The sequence below is a fragment of the Bos indicus genome, chromosome 11, assembly GCF_029378745.1.
Source record: "Bos indicus isolate NIAB-ARS_2022 breed Sahiwal x Tharparkar chromosome 11, NIAB-ARS_B.indTharparkar_mat_pri_1.0, whole genome shotgun sequence".
In the NCBI taxonomy this organism is placed as follows: domain Eukaryota; kingdom Metazoa; phylum Chordata; class Mammalia; order Artiodactyla; family Bovidae; genus Bos; species Bos indicus.
In genome coordinates, this window is record NC_091770.1 from 25,536,752 (window position 1) to 25,559,688 (window position 22,937).

A 22,937-nucleotide genomic window follows, 5' to 3' on the forward strand; every position below is an offset into this window, starting at 1 on the left:
CATTACTCACTATGTTCTTTTCCATCTTCACCCACTTCCCATTTTGGATCTTCCAACTTAACAGATAAAAAACTGACACCCGGGACTTCCCTGGTAGTCCCGTGGTTAAGACTCTGTGCTTCCAATGCAGGGGGCCCGAGGTTCAATCCCTGGTCAGGGAACTAGATTCCACATGCCACAACTAAGACCCCTGAGCAGCCAAATAAGTAAATAAATGTTAAAACCAAACCAAACAAAAGAGGCCCAAGGAAGTTAGAGGCCACCCGTCACTGGTTAGCAGCTGAGCTGGGGGCCAGAACACAGACATGCTACCAGCGAGTATATCTTGCCCCACCTCAACCTCAAGGAGGCGTGCTCACAGCTAGAATCTTTTCCACTCAACCAGGGCCTCTTAAAGTGACCCCCTGTAGGTACCCAGGAACACAGGGCCTTCGGGCTGGTAAGGGTCCCTTCCGGCTCAAGCGGGACTAAGTTCCTGATTGTGAGGGGAAGCTATTTCCAGAGACCTGCAGGCCAGTCCAATCGCTGAGGAAGGCTGGGCATCACTGGCAGCGAGGAGGAGAGTGAGGCTTCGGAGGGTCTCTCTCAAACCCGCTCCCTTGACTTATTCACATAAGGCCTGCCCACGTGCCCCACAAGCCTTCGGAGGGTCTCTCTCAAACCCGCTCTCTTGACTTATTCACATAAGGCCTGCCCACATGCCCCACAAGCCTTCGGAGGGCCTCTCTCAAACCTGCTCCCTTGACTTATTCACATAAGGCCTGCCCACATGCCCCACAAGCCTTCGGAGGGTCAGCCCAAAGCCTGGCCAATGAGGACAAAGGCACCAGCGCTAAGTTGGCTCAATATGAGGACAGAGAAGCAGGAAGCCAAGCGAGGCCTCCAGGAGTGTGCCTGCTAGGTCTGCGTGTTGCCGGAAAGCCTGCCCTCAAGTTACTGACTTCAGTTAAAAGCAATGTCTCCAGAAGATCAACAGTGAAAAACAGCTATAGAGTCAGAAGAATTATGTACATGATGTGTGGGTCATGTCAAGCAGCAGTCAGTCAGCTGAGGGTGGATTTCTGGGGAAAGGGGATCTGGAGAAGCTGAGTTGTATTGGCAAGAAGGTCTAGTGATGGGGTCCTGACCAAGGAGGGCAGCTCCTGAGAGAAGGCCTTGGGCAGCCCAGAGGCTGAGGGTGGCAGTGTTTCCTACAAGGATGATCCAGCCGCAGCAAAGGAAGCAAGAGGACCAAGAGGCAGAAAACCAATTTGCTCTTGAAATCCCAAATTTGGCTATCTTTGCAGCCAGACACATCTGTCAAGTAGGAAGAAGTCACCTGTCCCTTGTGTCTATTTTCCTGTCTACAGATACTGGTTTGGATTAGATTCCTGTTTTGAAATAATAAGGGGGCATTCCTGGTGGCTCAGACAGTCAAAAATCCGCCTGCTATGCAGGAGACCCAGGTTCAATCCCTGGGTCAGGAAGATCCCCTGGAGAAGGAAATGGCTACCTACTGAAGTATTCTTGCCTGGAGAATCCCATGGACAGAGAAGCCTGGCAGGCTACAGTCCATGGGGTCATAAAAAATAGGACATGACTGAGCAACTAACACTTTCACTTTTTTGAAACCGGGAGTCAGGGTGCTCTTTGTAGTCCCTCTGAGGGCTCCAGTGGTTGAGAAGCCATGTGGGTGGGCCTCCAGGCCCATATTTGCACCATATTTTCCATCTCTATTATCTCGAACATCTTGGACTTCCACTTAAGCTTGTGTTTGAAGAAAGGATTCCACTGGATTAGATGATCTCTACATTCCCTTTCCTGTTATAAACTGTGGTTCTACAGTCCTCTTAGCAATGTTGAGCAGACAGTAACCATGAAGTCTAAAATGCACATGGGCAGTACCTCTATTCGCATCACTAACTGCCCCGGCATGCAAAGGAGTTTCCAAGTACCAGACAGAGCTGGTGGATTGCTACTAGGGAGCTTCTGTGAACCTCCAGCAGGGGCTGGAGAGTTTTTCAGTCACTGAGAGAGGCTGGGAAGGTGTAACACGCTCCTCAGTGTGTCTCATCAGCATGGAGACAGCAGCCTATTTACTAGTCTGAGCTTACTGACTTCCTCTTCCCTCTTGGATCAGATTCAAATTCCTCTGGCTGACATTTAAGGCCTGCCACAACTGGTCTCTTATCAAATCTTGTACAGCTCTCCAAACACACCACTTCTTCTTTAGCTCTACACCCCCACTGGCCTAAATGCAAACACTTTCTCCACTAGGGTGTTCCTGACCCTGCTGTCCACCATCTTGATATGCTCTTTTCTCACCATTTACAGTGTTTCCAAATCACGCCCATTAAAACCTAGCTCAATTACCTAACTCCCCTAGGAAACCTTCCCTGGCTATCCCAATCCACATTCTTTTCTGAATTCTTATACTTAATATACATACTGCGGAATTAAGGATTCTATATGAATGTCACTGCTGGTTTTTTTCACATGGATAAGCTCTTTTCAACTAGACTGGATCATAACTAAACCTTGACAATAGAGGCTTAATTACATATATCTAAAGTGGTCTCTGCTTCTCAGGTGGCTCAGTGGTAAAGAATCCACCTGCCAATGCATGTGCTACAGGAGACACGGGTTCGATCCCTGAGTCAGGAAGATCCCCTGAAAGAGGAAATGGCAACCTACTCCAGTATTTTTGCTAGGATAATCCCATGGACAGAGGAGCCTGGAGAGATACAGTCCATGGGGTTGCAAAGAGTCAGACACAACTGAGTGGTTGAGTATGCACGTGTGTACAAAAATGGTCCCCACAATGTTGAGCACTACTAAAATTCCTTTCTTTGTAAGTGGACAATGAGACCTACACAGCTTATTTAACATCATAGGCTCTGTATCAGTGTAACTTCACTCATTCACCAATCTGTGAGAATTAACCTTACCTAACAATTAATGGCAACCCACTCCAGTACTCTTGCCTGGAAAATCCCATGGGCGGAGGAGCCTGGTAGGCTGTAGTCCATGGAGTTGCTAAGAGTCAGACATGACCGAGCGACTTCACTTTCACTTTTCACTTTCATGCATTGGAGAAGGAAATGGCAACTCCAGTGTTCTTGCCTGGAGAATCCCAGGGACGGGGGAGCCTGGTGGACTGCCGTTTGTGGGGTCGCACAGAGTCAGACACGACTGAAGCAACTCAGCAGCAGCAGCAGCAGCAGCAAGCCTTTAAAGACTTCTCCCTTCTCCTCAAAGATGTCCTTGACATCCCATCCCCAACTAACTGACTTCTATAATACACTTTGACCTCATTCCAGCATTTACGAAATTCTTACATGTTTACAGTTAATTAAATCCATACCCATGTTATTCACTTGGTTTTTGAAATAGGGACAATATCATTCATCTCTACATTCTCCACTGTGCCATCTGAATTGGCTTGGATTCATTGGTAATGGCTCAATGAAGGTAACCAAGGTGTTGATTTATCCAAAGGATGAAACATGTCACATGCTAAGGAAAAAAAAAAATAACCCACTATATTACAGTTTTACATAATATTATGAAAATGTGTTGAGGCCATTTAAAGCCTGCATCCCTTGCAAGCTGGGCAATGACAACACTGCCTAAATCTTCCAACAGCAATACCCCAAGAAGCCAACAGCTACAAGTGGAGCAAGACAGATCTTTCTGAGCCCTTTATCAAATGAATTACCACCTCCAGGCTAGGTTTGCAGATTTCTATATTTAAAACGTAGAAAGTTGGGGGTTGAATTCTTGATGTGCAGTTGCATAAACAAACTATTTTTATTTCTTGCTGCAGTAAGGAGGAAGCTTTGATCTTGGGCAACTTGTTCAAAGGCTCAGTTTAATATATTGATCACTTCTGAGGGCTTTTACCTGACTAGTTTCCATAAGTTCAGCCTGTCAACAAGAAATACCTCATGTAGTCTCAAGCTTCACTTCTTAAACAGCTTATTCCTTTAAAACTTGATGTAATTTTAAAAGGAATATCCAATGAAGAAAAGGTTTTGTGGACAAGGCTGTCCACTGCTTTGGGTTGAAATGTGCTAACTTAATGTTTCTCTCTGTTTTTAAAAATACAAACAGGATCTCATCCTGAGATATCATGACCTTGAACATTCCTGAGAAGTCTGAAAGGGAAGTGAACAAATGTCAACAAGCTTGGGTCTAAAATACACCAGCTTCATTTCTCTCATCATTCAAGTATGCACAAGGCTCAGAGAGACTTTGAATAGGCTGAGCTGGGGGATTAAAGAGGGGTCCTGATGAGATTCTCCCTCCCTGGTAAAATCTGGGGGTTGAAAGAAAAGCAATTAAAAGGGGGAGGGGCGGGGGAGTACTGGGAAAACTTTTATTTTGAGAAAAAGAAAAAGAGCATAGAAGAAACAAACCCGAAGCAAACCCAACCCCCAGTAATGCCTGGAAACTTGCTATGTAAGTAACCACCCCTGTTAAGACTTGCTTCCCTTACAGTTTTGGCAGGGATCACAAATGACAGCCTTAGAATGCCACCTGGTCATCTGAATATTTTAACAACCCATCTCCACTGGATTCATTTCAGCAGCAGGGGAGTGAAATGCAACCTGCAGCTGTGGTGAAGGGCTAAGGCCCCTCGCAGGAGTTGTGAAAGAGGGACCTTTTCTTTGGGGAGGGGGGCTGGTCCAGAAGATGCGAGGGATAGCGGGAGGGCTAAGGGACACTGGGACAATGGAATCTGACCTAAATCCCAGGATTTCTGCCTGGGAAGTATAGTCTCTTGTGTGAATAAATCTGGTGGTTAGAAAATAACTGCTGTCTTCAGCTGTAAAGCAAAACAGAACTCTAAACCAGGACTTCTGCAGCTGGCCACAGACCCCCCCCCTGGGGCAGAACTGGGATTGCCACACAAAAGCCAGCCTTAGCTTTGTCTCTATAAGCATATTTTTCTTATGTATTTAGATCCCAGGCCTTCCATGAGCATACCATGTCAGCTTAGAGGGGGCCAGTAAGAAGGCGAGAAAATGGGGAGAGCAAATGAGAGTATGAATAAGTGGGTGGATACAGAAGGAAGTCTAGGGAGATGGAAAAGACATGAAGGAGGGCCTGGGTGGTGTCAGGAGCACTGACGGGAAGTTGTATAGGGGAAGTGAATGGGTCATACAGCTAACACTTTCTGCAAATAAGAATTAACTTGGGGAAACAAATCATTGGGTCTGGGACAAAGAGGAAGTCTTCAACAAACATAATAAACTCCCTCCATCATCTCTTCCCTCCATCAGCACTGATTATTCAAAAATTTATTTCCCAAGGTTGCTTCCCTAGTAACCTTGGGACCTGTTCTTGTATTCCTGAGAGCCTGTTTTTCTCACCAGTGAAGTGAAAGTTGCTCAGTGGTGTCCGATTCTTTGTGACCCCATGGACTTCTCCAGGCCAGAAGACTGGGGTGGGTAGCCTTTCCCTTTGCCAGGGGATCCTCCCAACCCAGGGATCGAACCCAGGTCTTCCACACTGCAGGTGGATTCTTTACCAACTGAGCCACAAGGGAATCAGACTATTATTTCTCAACAGAGTATCAGACTATTATTATTTTTCAAAATGATGAATATTCACTGCATGCCAATGACGCCTGGATCCTACCCTAGGCACTGAGTCCCCTGGGATGGCTGCCCAGACAATGGAGTGTGGACTCCCCATAGAGGCCGTGTGGTCTTCTTTGCTGCAGGTCACACCAGATGCATGGCAAAAGAATTCTGTGCTGATCCCTTTAGTAGCCTCACCCTCTCCTATGGCTCCAAGCTCCAGACACAAGCCCTGAGAATGAGGGGGTGAAGGTGGGAGAATTTCAAAGGGCGGGGTGATCCACAGTGGCTGACTCTCTGATCCTTGGCCCTCAAATGGGCACTGTCTCAGAAAGCAGCATCGGAATCACCTTGAAGCTCGTCAGAAAAGCAGAATCTCTGGCTCCACCCCAGGCCTACTAAAGGAGGCTCTTCATTCTAAGGGGCCCACAAGGTGATCCATGTGTACATTAAGGTCTGAGAAGCACTGTTATAGAAAATGTTCAGTTACCACCATTCAAAGCCCTGACTTAAAAGCACTGGCTAGATAAAGGCAATGTGGTCCAGTAGAAAGAGCCTGATGAGGAGCAGGCAGTTAAGCCCTCCAAAAACGTTAGCTGTTGTCAGGTAGGTGTTACAGCCTGGTCAGCTGTGTGAACACAGGCAAATACCTCATCTCTCTGGGTTGCACTTTCCCACATGCATGGGGATGGGAGGGAACGACAATAACTTTATGATTCCTTCTGGTTCTAAAGTTCTAGGTCTACGGCTCTATTTGACAAGACTGTTTTGCTGCCTTCTCCATACTAAAGTAGGGGCTTTAATAAGTAGTTTCTATGTTTAATACAGCCTGGCATACAGCAGGACTTAATAAATATTTGTTGAATGAATGAGCAACAATCTGAATGGCCAGTAATGGAACAACGGTAAGGTCAACTTAAAGACTGATTTTTCAGGTGACAAAAATATGCTATCTTTAACAAATGATGTTTTCAAAGACTTTTTTCTTAATATAAAAATAGGCAAAAAAGCATTTTACTTTTAGTGATGCATAGACAGTAAAAACTAGACAGAAAAGCAAGAAAATAATTATCATAAGAAGTCTGGACAATAACCTTAGAGGAATGATAAAATACAAAAAGAGGTTTTAAAATATTTGTCACTAAAATTTTAAAAAATTGTGATAAAATAAACATAGTATAAAATTTACCATCTTAACCATTTTAAGTGAACAGTTCAGGAGTGTGAAGCACACGCATGTGATTGTGCCAGCACTCTCCAGAACTCTTTTTCATCCTGTAAAACGAAAGCTCTCTGAGTAGAACCCTAACTATTCGCTTTCCTGCCAGCCCCTGGCAACCACCATTCTACTCTGTCTCTCTGAATTTGACTACTCCAGGAACCTCACATAAGTGGAATCGTATAGTATTTGTCTTTCTGTGATGCGTTTATTTCACTTTGCATAACGTGCTCAAGGTTCATCCATGTGGTACTGTGTGTTAGAATTTTCTTCATTTTTAAGCCTAAATAAGGTTCTCTTATTCATACCATATTTGTGTATCCATTCATCTATCAATGGACACTTGGGTTACTTCTACTTCCTGCCTACTGTGAATAACACAACTATAACACGTACAAATATCTCTTCATGACTCTGCTTTCAATTCATTTGGGTCTATACCCAGAAGTATAATTGCTAGATCATATGGTAATTCTATTTTTAGTTTTCTGAGGAAACCCCCTACTATTTTCCATAGCAGCTACACCATAAAGAGTTTTCACATCTCACACACACACACACACACACACACACACACGCATGCTCACCACAAATACCAGACCCTGCTCACCACAACAGAGAAAGCAACAAAGACCCAGGGCAGCCAGAAATTAAAAAAAAAAAAAAAAAGCCCATCCAAAAAAAACAAAAAAGAAGACTCTTCAACAAATGCTTTCGTATACTGTTATATGGAAAAAGTGATAACTTACATACATACAGCTTAATTTCAACTACATTCAAAAAAATACAGGAAGAAAGATGAAGTAACTATGTATATAAAACTGTTAACCAATAACAGTGGGCTCCACTGGATGTCGGTGAGAGCAGACTTATATTTTCTTCCCTAATTATCTATGATAAGCACAAACTACACGGATAGTCAAAAAAAAAAGTGAAAGAAATTTAGTAGGACACATTTTTCTTCTTGGGCATCACACCATCCATCGCATGGAATCTGACAGCCCATTTAGTTTACCACGTTTATTCAAAGGGCACGCGCGCGTGTGCACACACACACACACACACACACACACACACACACAGGTTTTTCCTTTTATAACCAAAGATGATAGATAACCAGGCTGATTTCTGAAAAAATTTAAAGCCCCAAATAACTGTAATTCCAACTCTCAATCAAAGGAAATAAATTTTTTCTCCTCCTACTCTTACTTAACAGGGCTTTTAAAAGTCCTTCCCATCCAGGCAGGACCTGTGGTCCAGCTGGGACGGCAGGGCTGGAATCTGCATAGAGCCGGGGCAGCAGACAGGGCTGCGAGTGGGGCTGTGCTGACTTCCTCTTCACGGTCCTCACAGCCAGCCTCGCCAGGCCAGCAGCTGACCCCTATTCTCACTTGGTTTTTGGCCTGGGTCAGCTTAGTTTTCTTCCAGTAGTTGGTAAACCGTCTTTGCACCAGGAGAGAGATAGTAAACTGGACTGAGGAGAGAGGGATGGCAGGGAAAGGGGAAGGAAGGGACTCGAAGGATTAATGAGCTGATTTCCATTAAGGCTTTGACATCTTGGAATGAAAAGCGGACTGTAAGAGCAGAAGCCCAGTCCTCTACTCCGGCCATGCTGCCAGCTGGCCATTCATCACCAAAAATTCCCCAACAAATCCATGGCTGTTGCTTAATCACCTCATATAAATCTCTATTAATCTTGCAAAGTCAAAACACAAATATATGACAAAAGTCTTTATGTACCCTCGATTTTGTGGTCAAAATGTTAAAAAATGGAACTGATCATCCAATGGTTCCAATGAACTTTTTTTTTAAACCTCCTTTTGGGGAATAAATAAATGACCTCCTTACTAATGTTTTAGTATCTACTAGACTGAATAAACTCAAGCTAAATGATCAAATAAACTGAAGAAGAAAAAGCTGCTGGTGCTAAAATTTGAACCGACTTTTCTTTTTCTTTGCAATAACAGCAATGTTTCAAGCTAAACTCAAACAGAAAATCCTTAGCAGGCACAAAGGAACATTTACTATTCCTCTTTCATAAATTGCTGGGGACATAAAAGGGCCTCTTCAGCAGTGAAATTTTGAATACTTTGTATTGTAACATCTTTCGGGGAAAAGCATATGAGAATATAAGTCAGGGGCTGGCTTTAAGAAGGGCCCACCTGGACCCAGAAGTGGCTCGTCTAAGCATGGAACTCCCAGTGCAGACAAACAGCTCTTAGGACAACACTCTCAGAGGACCTCAAGGACAGGGCAGGCATGTGGCAGGCTGAGGCTTCATCACTCATACCCGATTCTATACTTTCCTATTTAGGAAATTCAAAGTTATCCTGCCAGTGACATGCATAATCCAGAAAAACTGACACATGGGTTTGGGATATATTGTGTTCTGGCCATGTGTTTTCCTCTCAAACTCTATTCTAGGCTCTGAACACATCCTGATTAATATGGTAAAAGTGTGCTGTGGAGTAAGAGGAAGCCTGGTGTTACAGACCACCCACAGAGTGTAAAGTTCACACTTGGATAATAAAGAGTTGACTGTACTGGAAACATAAAAGTGGCTTTCCTAGACTCTGGGCAAGGAAGTTGGAAACCCAGCGAATTCCAGTGATTCATGTCTTTGTTTTCTAGGCTGGAAAATCATGGAGGAAAATCAGAGAAGGGGAGGGAGAAGGATAATGAAAAGACTAGATTAGGAAACTGCAACAGGAACCACAGGGAAGGCCGAGATGATTTTTCTAGCTGAAGAGGAGGCTGGTGGCAGCTTTGTCATCCATCCTCAGGCACTGTGCAACATGAAGGTCCATTCAGATGGCTGGCCTGTTACTCCATCTCCTCCTTCCAAGAAGGAACTGACTCAGGAAGCCAGCAGATGATGAATTTCTTTTTTTTTTTTTTTCTGTCTTCAACTTTTTATTATAGAAGTTTTAAAGAATATACAAAAGTGGAGAGAATAACATGATGAAGCCACATAGACCCATGACCAGACTTTAACAATTATCAAAGTATGTCTGCTCTTCTTAATCCTCTCTCCTCCCTCAAGCTGTATTAAAGCAAGTATCAGACATCATAAAGACGATGAATTTCTAGGAGATCCATCAAGGGGCAGCAAACTAAGAGGGGCAGAATGTCATTCTGTACAGAACTTGAAGAATAGGAGATTCAGATTTTGTCTTGGGGCAGTCCTTGCTGGAAGCAGAGGTTTCTATAGGATGATTTCCCTGACTTCCTGATCCCCAGGAATAACAGCTACGAGGACAAAGCCCACTAATTGATAAGCAGAGAACATGAATATGATCACAGTTCCTGTTCTCTCAGAAAAGGTATCTTGGGACCTTGTCTAAAAGCCACACAGAGGCAAATGATACTACGCTTAAGGGAGCAGTTTTTGGAGAGGAAACAAAAATTGGACTAAAAATGAGAGGCTCACCATTAACCATCCCTATATTGGCATTTCAGATACTAGAGAATTTCTCATCAATAACCCTGGTCAAAGCTATAGTTGCTTAGAAAACATAGAGCCTCACATCTCCACTCATTGAGAAATTCTTCATTAGATCCCTTTCTTTCTTTTCTTTTTTAAATATATTATTCATGTATTTGGCTGCACTGGGTCTTAGTTGTCGCACTCGGGGTCTTTGACCTTCACTGTGGCATGTGGGATCTAGCCCCCTGGCCAGGGATAGAACCTGGGTCCCCTGCGTTGGGAGTGTGGAGTCTTAGCCACTGGACCACCAGGGAAGTCCCTGGGTTCCTTTCACCTAAAGGTCTCCTTTGAACTCTTCACGGTGTGGCTTCCATGTATTTCCTCAGTCCCATTTTCTGCCACACATCCCTTATACTTTAGGTTTTAGAAGAGCTAACTTCTGTGTAGTTCTCCACACTTATCAAGGCATTCCACATTGCTATGTCTTTACCTATGACATTCCCTGGGCTTGGAATACCCCTCATCTGTCGTGACCACTTGGCAAAATTCTTAACTCTTGAAGGCATGCTGCCCACCACCCACTAGGCTACTCCTGTACCTACTACATACTTTTGTTACCACGCTTTCCATATTCAATGAAAATAATTTATTTATACATCTTTCTTACCTCCTGGATGGGGCTCCTTGAAGCCAAGGCTAGTTCCTTCTATATCTTTGCATCCCTACAGCTCCTAACACCGAGGTTATTATGTAGTCTATGCTCAACGAGACTTTGCTGAATTCCACTGATTTGTGGGTCTCACATTAGCCATTGTTTGCCTCACCACGTAAGGTGGGGAGCCCAAGGAAAGTGAACAATAGCACATTTTTTGAAAAATAAAAAAGAGGCTGCTATGTTAGACAACCAAGATACTAGTCATTAATCAAAAGCAACATACTACAGCATAGAATGTGGTGGGCTGTGGGCCTCTGCTGGACTCCTTTCTCCTGGAATCACAGAGGATGCACACGGGGTGGCAAATCCTAGCGGTAACACTGTCCAACCAATATCAGGTTCTGAGACACAGATATCGAATACGGTGTTACACAGAGGCCTTCCTGTATATTCGAGAAAACTGAGAAATTCTTCTTACTCCATCTTTCACACAGGAAATGCTTTAAGTTTCAGAATAAACTAATGATGGCAAGGATGAAAAAAAAAAATATGTATCTAGCTTCCTTTGCCTGGCTTATTCAAGCTCCTTCACTACATACCTAAAATGGCAAGTTGTATCTTTTTCTTATTCAGCCCCTCTGGGCCCCTCTGTGCCTGCTTAAGTCTTACATAAGTCTCTCATCTCTGAGTTGCCATGGTGTCCGGTAGTCTGTATCACATGATTCAGTCAATTACTGCCTTTCATTGCTAGGTTATCTAACACAGGACTGGGCATATAGCAGATATTCAAAAAACCAAACTGGTGGACAGATAAAAAGCCATAGTACATGCCCCCCCAGTCACCCAGCAGTTTTAGAAAAATTGTCAAGAAAATATTTTTCTCTCTTTACCACAACCCAAAGTTTGAAAAAGATATATAACTCCAGTAAGTTTAGAAAACTCATGCCAGTGACTTTTAAAACTCCCACAACCAGGAACAGCATTTCTCCAGTGTATTCCTAACCCCCGATAACTCCGTGTTCATGTGGGGCTTTAACATACCTCTTGGCCAGCCAGAGCTTGGCTTTGGTACAAACAGCGACGTCAGCCAGTTCCTGCTGAAAGTATGTATTCATTCTGTATTTGGAGTCTGAGAAGGCTTGTAACAAATGAAGAACCTAAACCAAAAAAAAAAGAGAGAGAAAAAGCAATATCCTGCTGTGAAAATATATTTTTCCTAAACGTCCAGTTCTTCCCTTTTAGGTTTCCTCAAAATATTCCCCTCAAAGAAAACAGACACCTGCAAAATGTGGCTCTGGTCTCTTTGCAGGAAAAGCATGTTGATTTTGGAAGGATGCAGCAAGTGGTAAAAACCTTATGTCTTTCATCTGTACCTGTGCTCTGAGTTCCTTACCAAGTCTAGAAAAAGATGACTATTCTGTGACCAGTCATTAGATGCAAGAGTTTATTACTTATAAACAGCCTAAAAATTTATTTTAGCAAAGAAATACAAACATCTTTATCTTAGCAGTCTCATAAAAAAAAAAAAGTACTTAAAAAAATTATTTCTGCATTTATTTATTTTTGGCTGTGCTGCTGCTGCTGCTGCTGCTGCTGCGTCACTTTAGTCGTGTCTGACTCTGTGCGACCCCATAGACGGCAGCCCACTAGGCTCCTCTGTCCTTGGGATTCTCCAGGCAAGAACACTGGAGTGGGTTGCCATTTCCTTCTCCATTGCATGAAAGTGAAAAGTGAAAGTGAAGTCGCTCAGTTGTGTCCGACTCCTAGCAACCCCATGGACTGCAGCCTACCAGGCTCCTCCGTCCATGGGATTTTCTAGGCAAAAGTACTGGAGTGGGGTGTCATTGCTTTCTCCGTTGGCTGTGCTAGGTCTTTGCTACTTTGCACAGGCTTTTTCTCTAGTTGTGGAGGGTGGGGGTTACTCTCCAGTTCCAGTGCATGGGCTTCCCATTGCGGTGGCTTCTCCTAGAGCAGAGGCTTTAGGGTACCTGGGCTCAGTAGTTGTGGCTCCCTGCCTCTAGAGCACAGGCTCAAGGGCGCACAGGCTTGGTTGCTCCACAGATCCTCCTAGATCAGGGATCGAACCCGTGTCTCCTGCATTGGCAGGCAGGTTCTTATCTCCTGAGCCACCAGGGAAGCCCCTCAAACAGTATTTTTTAAAGTCAAAATCTTACTACACAGGAAAAAATCAACTGTCTGTGAGTCTAATCTGGTTTGGGGTTTATCACGATGGGCTTGGCTGAAGAAGCAGGCTGTAATGACGCCTGCCTTTGCAAATACTGGATAGTGATGCTTGTAAACTACTGAGATTTTTTAGATCTTTTCTAAGATGTCAGGAGCTGAGGCAGCACTGCAGAACCCTGCTTTCTTACTCTTCCATGACATTATACATTAGAACTAAGCAGAGCAAGACAAATCCTGTTGTCTCTCTCTAGCTGCCTATATTTAGAACGAAGGCCACAATTCCAGCAAGGCCATGGCACAGGCCATGTGTGTGTGTACTGGTTTGTGTCTATATGTGTGCCTTGGGTTCATTCAGTCATGCCACTAACAAGGCCTCGGTGAGAAGTACTAACCTGCAGCAGAGAACAAAAGTGGATGAGGGCATAAACGAGATCCACAGACCTTAACTAGTGTCAAGAGAAAAGACATGTCAGAGAAATCCTTCAGCTCCTTTATCAAGGGGAGGAGGAGGGTGGAGCAAAGCAAGCACAGATAAACACATCAAGAACTTGGAAAGCCTATTTTAATAATCAGAGTGTTTTCTCTTCCTGTTGTATCCTTTACCCGGGCTGCAGATGATTCTTTCTAAACGGCAGGATTCCACTTTTTCTTCTCTTTCTCTCCTGTCAATGAAGGGCATAACTTTGCGAGTTAAATATGGAAAGGAAGTAATGAGAAAAAGCAAAAGGTCAAGATAAGAGATCCAGAGCCATCAGACCCTAAATGGGGTCTGAGCAGGCAGGTTTTCCTGGGTCAGAGATCTGCAATTTCCAACAACAAATATATGCTGTGCGAGCACCTCTGGTTTAGAGTCAGTTTTGATTATTTTATTGTGCGGAACTGCTATTAAAGTTTTTTTCCCCTAAATAGGAGAAGGCACACAAGTCCCAATGTGGAGCCTGAAAACGCTTTCTCTAATAACGGATCTGTTATTTCAGAAGCAACAGATCAAATATCACTACTTCACCGCACCCCCATGGGGACCCATACCGCCCATCGTGAAGTCTGGAGCAGTGGTTCTGGCTGGGGCTTCTGTTCTTATGTGGTGACTGCCAGAGTGAAAAAAAATCACCTCCCTCTGCCCGAATCCCCACCATCCTGAGAGAGTTGGCAAAGCCACTGGGCCTTGCTTTACTTTTCTCCACAGCTGCACAGAACCAACCACCAGGGCTTTTCATGGTGTCACAGGACTGTAATTAATCAGCAGACACCAGCAAAATACATGACTTTGGAATTTACTTATAAAGAAAGCTGTGAGATTTTTCAAACGCCTCTCATTTAGAAGCAATCACTTCAAAAATAACTCCTGATGGATGTTTAAACTTCGTCCTATATTTGCTCACCTTACTTGGCAAAAACAAGGCTGTTTTTGAAACGCTTGGTAGCTCTGGTTTATGAAAACCAGCCTATGAGCCCATCAATTCTGTCACCTCGGGCACAAACCAGACAACAGTTGTGATCCTGGTTATTCACCAGGAACGGAGTGCGGTCTATTTACACGGGACCAATGGTGGGGGAAGGTATACTTAGAAGAACCTTGGTGGAAATAAACACACAGGAGAAACGGAGTAATATGTGTGAAAGACAGGGTCAGAGGAGACAAGGAAAATGGGGACAGGGGAGGAGGGGGAGAGAAGACAGAGGGCGGCGAAAGGAGAAAAAGAGGCTTGTAAGCCATGTCTGAAACAGGTTACTGTGCTTGAGAAAAAGTTTTCTTTAAAGATAATTAATGAAAATGTTTGAATATATGACTACCTTCCTATCACATGAAAAGTGCTGGGTTTGAGACTTCCCTGCTGGCCCAATGGTTGAGATTCCATGCCTCCAATGCAGGGGCTGAGGGTTCAATCCCTGGCCAGGGAACTAAGATCCCACATTATGTGTGGCATAGCCAAAAAAAGAGTGCTGGCTTAATTCTCTCAAGGAAAATGAGGCCATCCTTTGCATCAAGTCCAGAAGTGAGGCCAGACTTCTGGAACTCTGGTCCAAGGTCAGGTCTGGGAGTTCCAGGAAGCTCCAGTAAGGATCATTTGTCCATCAGCTCTGCAAGGATGGCAGAGGCGAGGCAGCTCCTCCCCCCAACTCCCTTTCTGACGTTCTGGTCCAGAGGAACTTCTGGGCAAACTGCGTGGCCAAGCCCAGGCCTGGGATAATTAGGAAACTGCACTAAACCAAACACAGAGAAACACAAGCTGCCAGACCTGAGGATGACGACTAACTGGACCACAGGAGAACGCTGAGGAGTTCAGTGTCACTTTAGGTGCCCCAAGGTGGCAACGGGATTCCAACATTCAGTCCAAAAATATTTATTAAACAACTATTATTACCAGGCGCTATCCTAGGGGCTGCGGCCGAGAACACACAGAATCCCTGCTTTCCTGCAGCTTACATTCCAGTGGTGGATAAACAAAAATATCAGTCGTTTCCCAGACTCTGCCTGGTTGGGATTTATAACCTGCACGATGGCCTCGCCATCACTCCGCTCTTCCACGTGACCTTCCAGCCTCCACCACAAGCATTTGCTGAACTGATGCTGATGTTTGGTGCCTCCTCCTCTATTATCTTTGCCTTTAGGACACACACCCATGGGTTTGGTGAGCTGCTGGTGGCGCCAACCCCAAGTTAGGAGCAGAGTCACAGAGCTGGATAATGCACACTCCTTACTCCATGGATTCCTAACCTAGTGGATTGCTAACCCAGTGGGGAAATCAGGGAGGCTGGATCAATGATCAGAATGCAACCCTGTTGAAGTGGGTGAGAGGAAAAGAGACTTCGGAGCCAAGTGGACTTTGGTGGAAACATAGTTTCTAGCTGTAGGGCTTTGGGTCACTTGTTTACCCCACAGTAAAGAGTATAATATTATCTATAATAAAATAAGTATAATATTATTTGTAATATAAAGAGTATAATAATATCTATCTGGTAGAACTACAGAAAGATTTCAAAGAACATATATAGATAAATAGATAGTACTTGGCACATGTTAGGCACCTGATCAAAATGCTAGTTCTCTTTTTCCATCTCTTCCCTCCCTTCTAGCCCTCCTTCCAAAAATAAACACAGAAGGCTTTGCAGGAAGAATGATACCCATATGTGGCCTTGAAAAGAATCTTGCCAGAATTGGAAGGAAGAATACACAAGCAGAGGAAACTGAATTATTAAAAAGTGTTAAAGAGTATTAAACTATTGGTATTGCCAACAAAAGAGTGAACATTAAAATAAACTATGGGCTTTAATTAATTTTTAATTTAATTTAAATACATATAAAATAATAATATACTTTATAATGCAAAATAATAAAATAAATAAAAAATAGTTAATTTTATTAACTAAATTAATTTAGTTAATAATGATGTATCAATATGGGTTCTTTAACTGTAATAAACATACCACTCTAATGCATGATGCTAATAACAGGAGAAAACTGGGGACAGGGGGCAGGGAAGAGAGGAATAACATGGGAACTATCTGTACTCATGGTTTCGGAAAATCCAAAATTGTTCTACAAAAACCCCATTCAGTAAAAGAAAAATATTGGGACTGCCCAGGGGACAGCAAATAGTTGCATGTAACAAGAGTGGAGCTAGGATGTGTGCAGGGCGGTGGGAGGCACAGCTGAAGAGAGGGGTCAGGTTAGACGGGGAAGGGTCTCAAAGGCAGAATCAAGGGATGTGTGCTCTGTTCTGGAGGCAGCAAAGACCTCTTCAGAGGTCAGATCTCCAATTCGAAAAGGAAAAGCCAGGGACAGTGAGGGGGCTGGGTCAGAAGGGGTCGGGTGAGTGAGACTGTTGCCAGTCTAGACAAAAGGTGGTGGGGCTTGAAACCAGAGCCTGTAAACCAAGAACAGACTGCGGACCAGAAGTGGCTGCAGATGTTTTATTTGGCCTACACGGTATTTTGAAATCGCCATTGTGTGAACTGGGAGATTTCACATCAAACTCAACCTGATGTCGAAACTCTTTGGAAAAATGAGAAGATCTGACAATTCTGTGACACCCCTACTTCATGCCAATCTAAATGATGGCAGCAGTAGAATGCAGAGGGAAGGATGTAGCTGAGAGACGTTTTGGAGGCAGAAGAAGCAGGACCTGACAGTTGCTGAAGACCCAGCATTGAAGGTCAGGAAAGAGACCTTCCCCCAGGGCAGCTGGGGATGGAGGGCCAGGCTTCAAGACCAGGATCATGAGAATAGGTGGCAGGACTGGGAATGAGGGATGGGGAGTTAATGAGTTTGGTCAGGAATATCCATGTGACGCTTGTTAGGGTAATTTATCTTGCAAACCAGGAATTCTTTTGAGAGTGAAAAAGAGCTCTATTAATAATCATACTGGGACAGCCCGAGACAGTTGGTAACCTCCAGCCATGGCAGACCCCTTGGAGAAAGGTTACAGTGGACTTAGGGGTGTCTCCAGCACACACACACACACACACACACACACACACACCCAAAAACAAAAACAGGAGAAGGCTTTATTGACTTAAGATAGTTGTCAGAAGGAGACAAATGCATACAGAAAGCGACCAAGTGCGAACCAGCATCCTCACCCAGACTCTCACAGGCCTGGGCCGCCCAGAGATGAGGCGGTCACACCTGCTCTGAGGAGGGGTGGTCAGGAAGCAGCTCGAGGGACCTAAGACTTCTTGCCCCTGAGATGCAAGCCTTAATGAAACTCTGGGAGAATCTGAGACGAGTTTGGAGAACAGTCAGCCTCTGCCCACCCTCATCCCATGCTAAACACAGAGAGACTGAGGGGCGCCCCCAAACATCTTGGTAAAGCATGGGGTCCATTTTTGCAGCTTTGAATCTCAAAAGTGACTCCACAGAGCAAATGGAATGCTCTTTGAATACATGCCACAGGCCTAAAGAGAATCATGAGTCAGACCCCTGGAAGAACTTGCGCTGCACCAGTGAAATACGTCTGGTTTATGCTATTGGACTAAAATAGTGACTTGTGTTAGACAAGATCAAGAAGATATATGGCTGTTTGGGAATGCAACGCTAAGATGGCTTTTCCTCTCCACCAAGCATGGCTTCTAGGCAATTTCCCCCCTTATAAGATCAACAGCAGCTGAGTTCCAGAAACCAGCAGGATTCAGCAATAACAGGACCAGGTTTAGGCAGGCCGTGAAAAAGGACAACTCGGAAGAGAAAAGGGATGTTCATTTCAGAGGTCAGATATAAATGAGGTGAAGGTATCCTTATCAGGAACAATCCTGCTGAAGATCCACAAATCTATCCCCCTTTGCAGCTGTATTTATTTCCTTAAAAACAAAAGCCTGGTCTTCTTGGGCAGCAGGCAGACTGGGGGCGAACACTTCTGCCCCTATCACATTCAGCCCCAAGTATAAAATTTCTGTATCTGCTACTCTGCCTTCTGGCTTTCTCCCCAGGCTGCTCCAACCCCCACAGCAAAGTCAGAGCCACATTTTTCCAAGCTCAGTGTTTACACAGGATTTTATTTCGGCTGGTAAAACATCTGTATTTTTTCAAGGACTTAAATAAATGATCTATGCTGGGAATGTACAGTATAGGGTGATGTCAGGCCCCCTTTTCTTTTCGACTCACTGGGCAGAACAGGCAAACATTGTTTCAGCCTGTCGCTGGGAATGTGAATATTTATCCTGTCGACTTAATTCATACAAACAGAACGAAAGGCAGGCAGGCAGAAGTATTTTATGGCTTTAAGTCAGACTGAAAGGAGGCTGGGGGAGAAGGGGGATGGCTGAAGAAGGAATCTAAACTTTCTAATTCACAGAAACATGCCTAATCATAGAACTGCTGGGAAACGGATACAGCAAAAATTATTTAAAAGGAGATTGTGTTTATTTGTATGCATGTGTGTGTTTGGGAGGGGGAGATGGAGTTGGGAAAGTGAGAGAGAGAAGAGTTCTCTAACTTCTATGCCGTTTCCAATCATTACAATGTGTTTGAGGACTTAATTTTCTGCTCTAGGCATATTAATCTTATTCTTAACTAGAGGCATATTAATCTTATTCATAACTAGACCACAGGCTTCTGACTCCCACAGCGCTTCCTGGGTACATGTACCTACCTGCCTGTGTCATCTGTACAGACAGCTCCACATACTCTTCTTTGTTACCTGCCCTGGAGGGTCACTGGGTGGACTGGAGGCGTGACCCTTGGATGCTGGTCGTCCAGAACAGGCTTAGTGGGCATGTGCCACCCATGGCTACTTACTGATCTAACCTTAGGCTGGAGGGCAGGTCCAGGAAGCATTTCAAGTGGTTACTCCCCCAAACCGCAACCTGTTTATCAGACGAGGACAGATCCTTAGAAAGGTCTGGGTAAATTCCCAAAAGGTGACACTTGGCTGTGTTGTGTGGTTGCTGCCAGGAAAAGGATGCTAATTACAAAGCGTCATTACTTCCTAGCTGACTCTGGCTTGGGAAGCAGGCCATGAATATCTCTAAGGATTAAAATGTACACAAACAAAGTCTGTGGGGACCTAGAAATTCACTTTGTGTCTCAGATGCATGCCTTCTCCTCTAGTCACACTCCTACTGTTTCAGTTCAGGAACCAAAAGATCTTACACCTAGATGATGCAAACAACTTAAGCGACTGGTCTCTGTCTCCAAAATTCATTTTACACATGGCTGCAGAGAATTCTTAAAAGCCAAGCCCTGAGCGCATCACTCCCAAATTCAAAGTCCTTCAGTGATTTCCAGTGTCCTAAAATAATCTTCCAGGCACCGAAGGCTCAACTTGTCTTTCTAGTTTCCCCTCCAACTTCCTCCACTTCATGACCTATTCTGTGGCTGTGAGCGACGATTTCCCATTCCTGACAATGCTTTTCCATCTAGGAACTTCCTTCCATTTCTCCCCACAACCTCTTCAGCTCTGCCTACTGAAATTCATTCATACTGTAAGACCCAGCTTATATACTACCTCTTCCATAGAGCCTTGCTCAGCTTTTATCACCACCTCCTATCCCTACCCTAAGACTTTCCTACTCAGAGCCCAATGACTCATTTCATTTGATTTCTTGTTTTAACTTTTTAAACTCTGTCATCATGTTATCAATCCACAATTTCCCTTTCCTGGAGCATGGCTCACTGAAGGAAAGGACTGCATCTTGTTCTTCATAGTCTCTGGACTCCAGGGATATACAGCTTTATCTGGCAGAAAGAGACTCAATCAACAGAGCATGTATCCATCTAGAGTACCACCCCGCCCCCTTGCCAGGGTGGTAGGATCAGAACCTATGTTTGCAGCAGCAGTTGGAATGCTAAGAGTCAACTCTCTAAACTCTCCCCACACAATGGGGTTGGAGGAAACACACGGTATTAATAAGAGAGTATAAGAACACTCCAGGATTCTTGCCTGGGAAATCCCAAGGACAGAGGAGCCTGGTGGGCTACAGTCCACAGGGTTGCAAAGAGTCCGACATGACTTAGCGACTAAAACAACAAAACAATAAGGAATGAGTATACATTTGTCTTAGATCGTCTCTGGCCTGCAGTGAGAAGTTCCATCACCCAGAAGAAGTGTCAAGGATGCCAAGGAATTGGGTTAGGATGAAGTTTAGATTTAGTCTTCAGCAAACATACAGAGAAAGGCTTGCTTAGAAAGAACTAACAATTTACAAAACACTGATACAATATCTGTTCTAACTTAAGAGTTTCTAGCTTTACAACACAGACATATTTCTGAAAAGCTACATATAACATTTTTCAAATTACAAATTATTTCTTTGTAAAATAAATCCCAGTTTAAATTATTTAGGGACAGCTTTATTATACATGATAATTTATTTTTTTCTAATATCTGGATCCTCAAACTATTGAGTTTCCTGAGATCAACAAGTAACTCTCTAACGCAGTAAACCTCACTAAGGAAAAATAAAATTTGTTTAGTCAAGACAGTTAATTGAAAGCAATTCCCTGGTGGTCTAGTGGTTAGCGGGCTTCCCTAGTGGCTCAGACAGTAAAGAATCTGCCTATAACATAGGAGACTTGTGTTTGATCCCTGGGTCAGAAAGATTCCCTGGAGGAGGGCATGACAACCCACTCCAGTATTCTTGCCTGGAGAATCCCACGGACAGAGAAGCCTGGCAGGCTACGGTCCACAAGGTCGCAAAGACATGGATAAAACTGAAGCAACTTAGCCTGCCTGTCAGTGGTTAGGACTCAGCATTTTCGCTGCCGTGGCCCTGGTTCAATCCCTGGTCAGGGAACTAAGATCTTGTAAGCTGTGTGTCATGGCCAGGAAAAAAAAAAACAAAACTGAAGCTGAGTGTTGGGCATAAGGGATTCATTATATTATTCTGTCTACATTTGTGTATATTTAAAATTTTTATTAAAAAAATTAAAAAATATTTACAGAGGGAGAGAAGGGAAAGAAAAAAAACCTAGCTATAGGACATAGAGATGAAATCAATATAAAAAGATCTTATGATCTTGTGCAGGAAATAAGATATGTACATAAATAAAATTCAAAGTAAAAACAGTAAGTGTTCTAAGAGAGATAGAGAACAGAAGGTCCAGAAATAACTGAAAGAAGATGATAAAAGTGACACAAACAGTAGTGAAAAGATTGACTTACTTAAGATAGACATGGAACAACAGACTGGTTCCAAATAGGAAAAGGAGTACATCAAGGCTGTATATTGTCACCCTGCTTATTTAACTTATATGCAGAGTACATCATGAGAAACACTGGGCTGGAAGAAGCACAAGCTGGAATCAAGATTGCCGGGAGAAATATCAATAACCTCAGATATGCAGATGACACCAGCCTTATGGCAGAAAGTGAAGAGGAACTAAAAAGCCTCTTGATGAAAGTGAAAGAGGAGAGTGAAAAAGTTGGCTTAAAGCTCAACATTCAGAAAACTAAGATCATGACATCTGGTCCCATCACTTCATAGGAAATAGGAAAACAGTGGAAACAGTGACCGGCTTAATTTTGGAGGGCTTGAAAATCACTGCAGATGGTGACTGCAGCCATGAAATTAAAAGACGCTTACTCCTTGGAAGGAAAGTTATGACCAACCTACATAGCATATTCAAAAGCAGAGACATTACTTTGCCAACAAAGGTCCGTTTAGTCAAGGCTATGGTTTTTCCAGTGGTCATGTATGGATGTGAGAGTTGGACTGTGAAGAAATCTGAGGGCCGAAGAATTGATGCTTTTGAACTGTGGTGTTGGAGAAGACTCTTGAGAGTCCCTTGGACTGCAAGGAGATCCAACCAGTCCATTCTGAAGGAGATCAGCCCTGGGATTTCCTTGGAAGGAATGATGCTAAAGCTGAAATTCCAGTACTTTGGCCACCTCATGCAAAGAGTTGACTCATCGGAAAAGACTCTGATGCTGGGAGGGATTGGGGGCAGGAGGAGAAGGGGACGACAGAGGATGAGATGGCTGGATGGCATCACTGACTCGATGGACACGAGTTTGGGTAAACTCCGGGAGTTGGTGATGGACAGGGAGGCCTGGCGTGCTGCGATTCGTGGGGTCACAAAGAGTCTGACATGACTGAGCGACTGAACTGAACTGAAGATAGACAACCAACTAGTTCTTTGGGAAATAATATAGTTGGGTCTGTATCCAAATACTTGTACTAAATAAATTTAAGATGGAGAAAATAATTAAATGTTAAGAAAAAAGAAACCATAAAAATGGCAGAAGAAAACAGGAAAATGTTTTACAATTTTCAGGCAAAAACAGACTAAGAATGAACACAAAGCTATGAATAAAAAAATAAGAAGCAGAAAAACGATGTGTTTATAACGTAAAAACTGAAATCTTTTGTGTAGTGAAAACTACCAGGAATATTCAAAAGTATAGGTAAGCCAGGGGTAAAATATTTGCTAATTCCCCTAAGGAACAA

The 22,937-nt window shown here is 43.7% G+C and overlaps 1 protein-coding gene across 5 annotated transcripts in view; it reads right to left on the bottom strand.

Annotated features, from left to right (window-relative positions):
• THADA (THADA armadillo repeat containing) overlaps positions 1-22,937 on the bottom strand; it is a 334,979-nt gene that overhangs the window by 92,979 nt on the left and 219,063 nt on the right. For all 5 annotated transcript variants that reach the window (XM_070798571.1, XM_070798568.1, XM_070798569.1 and 2 more), the window contains one exon: positions 11,907-12,022. In XM_070798571.1, coding sequence (XP_070654672.1) covers positions 11,907-12,022 — 116 coding nt within the window. The remainder of the gene's footprint in view (positions 1-11,906; positions 12,023-22,937) is intronic.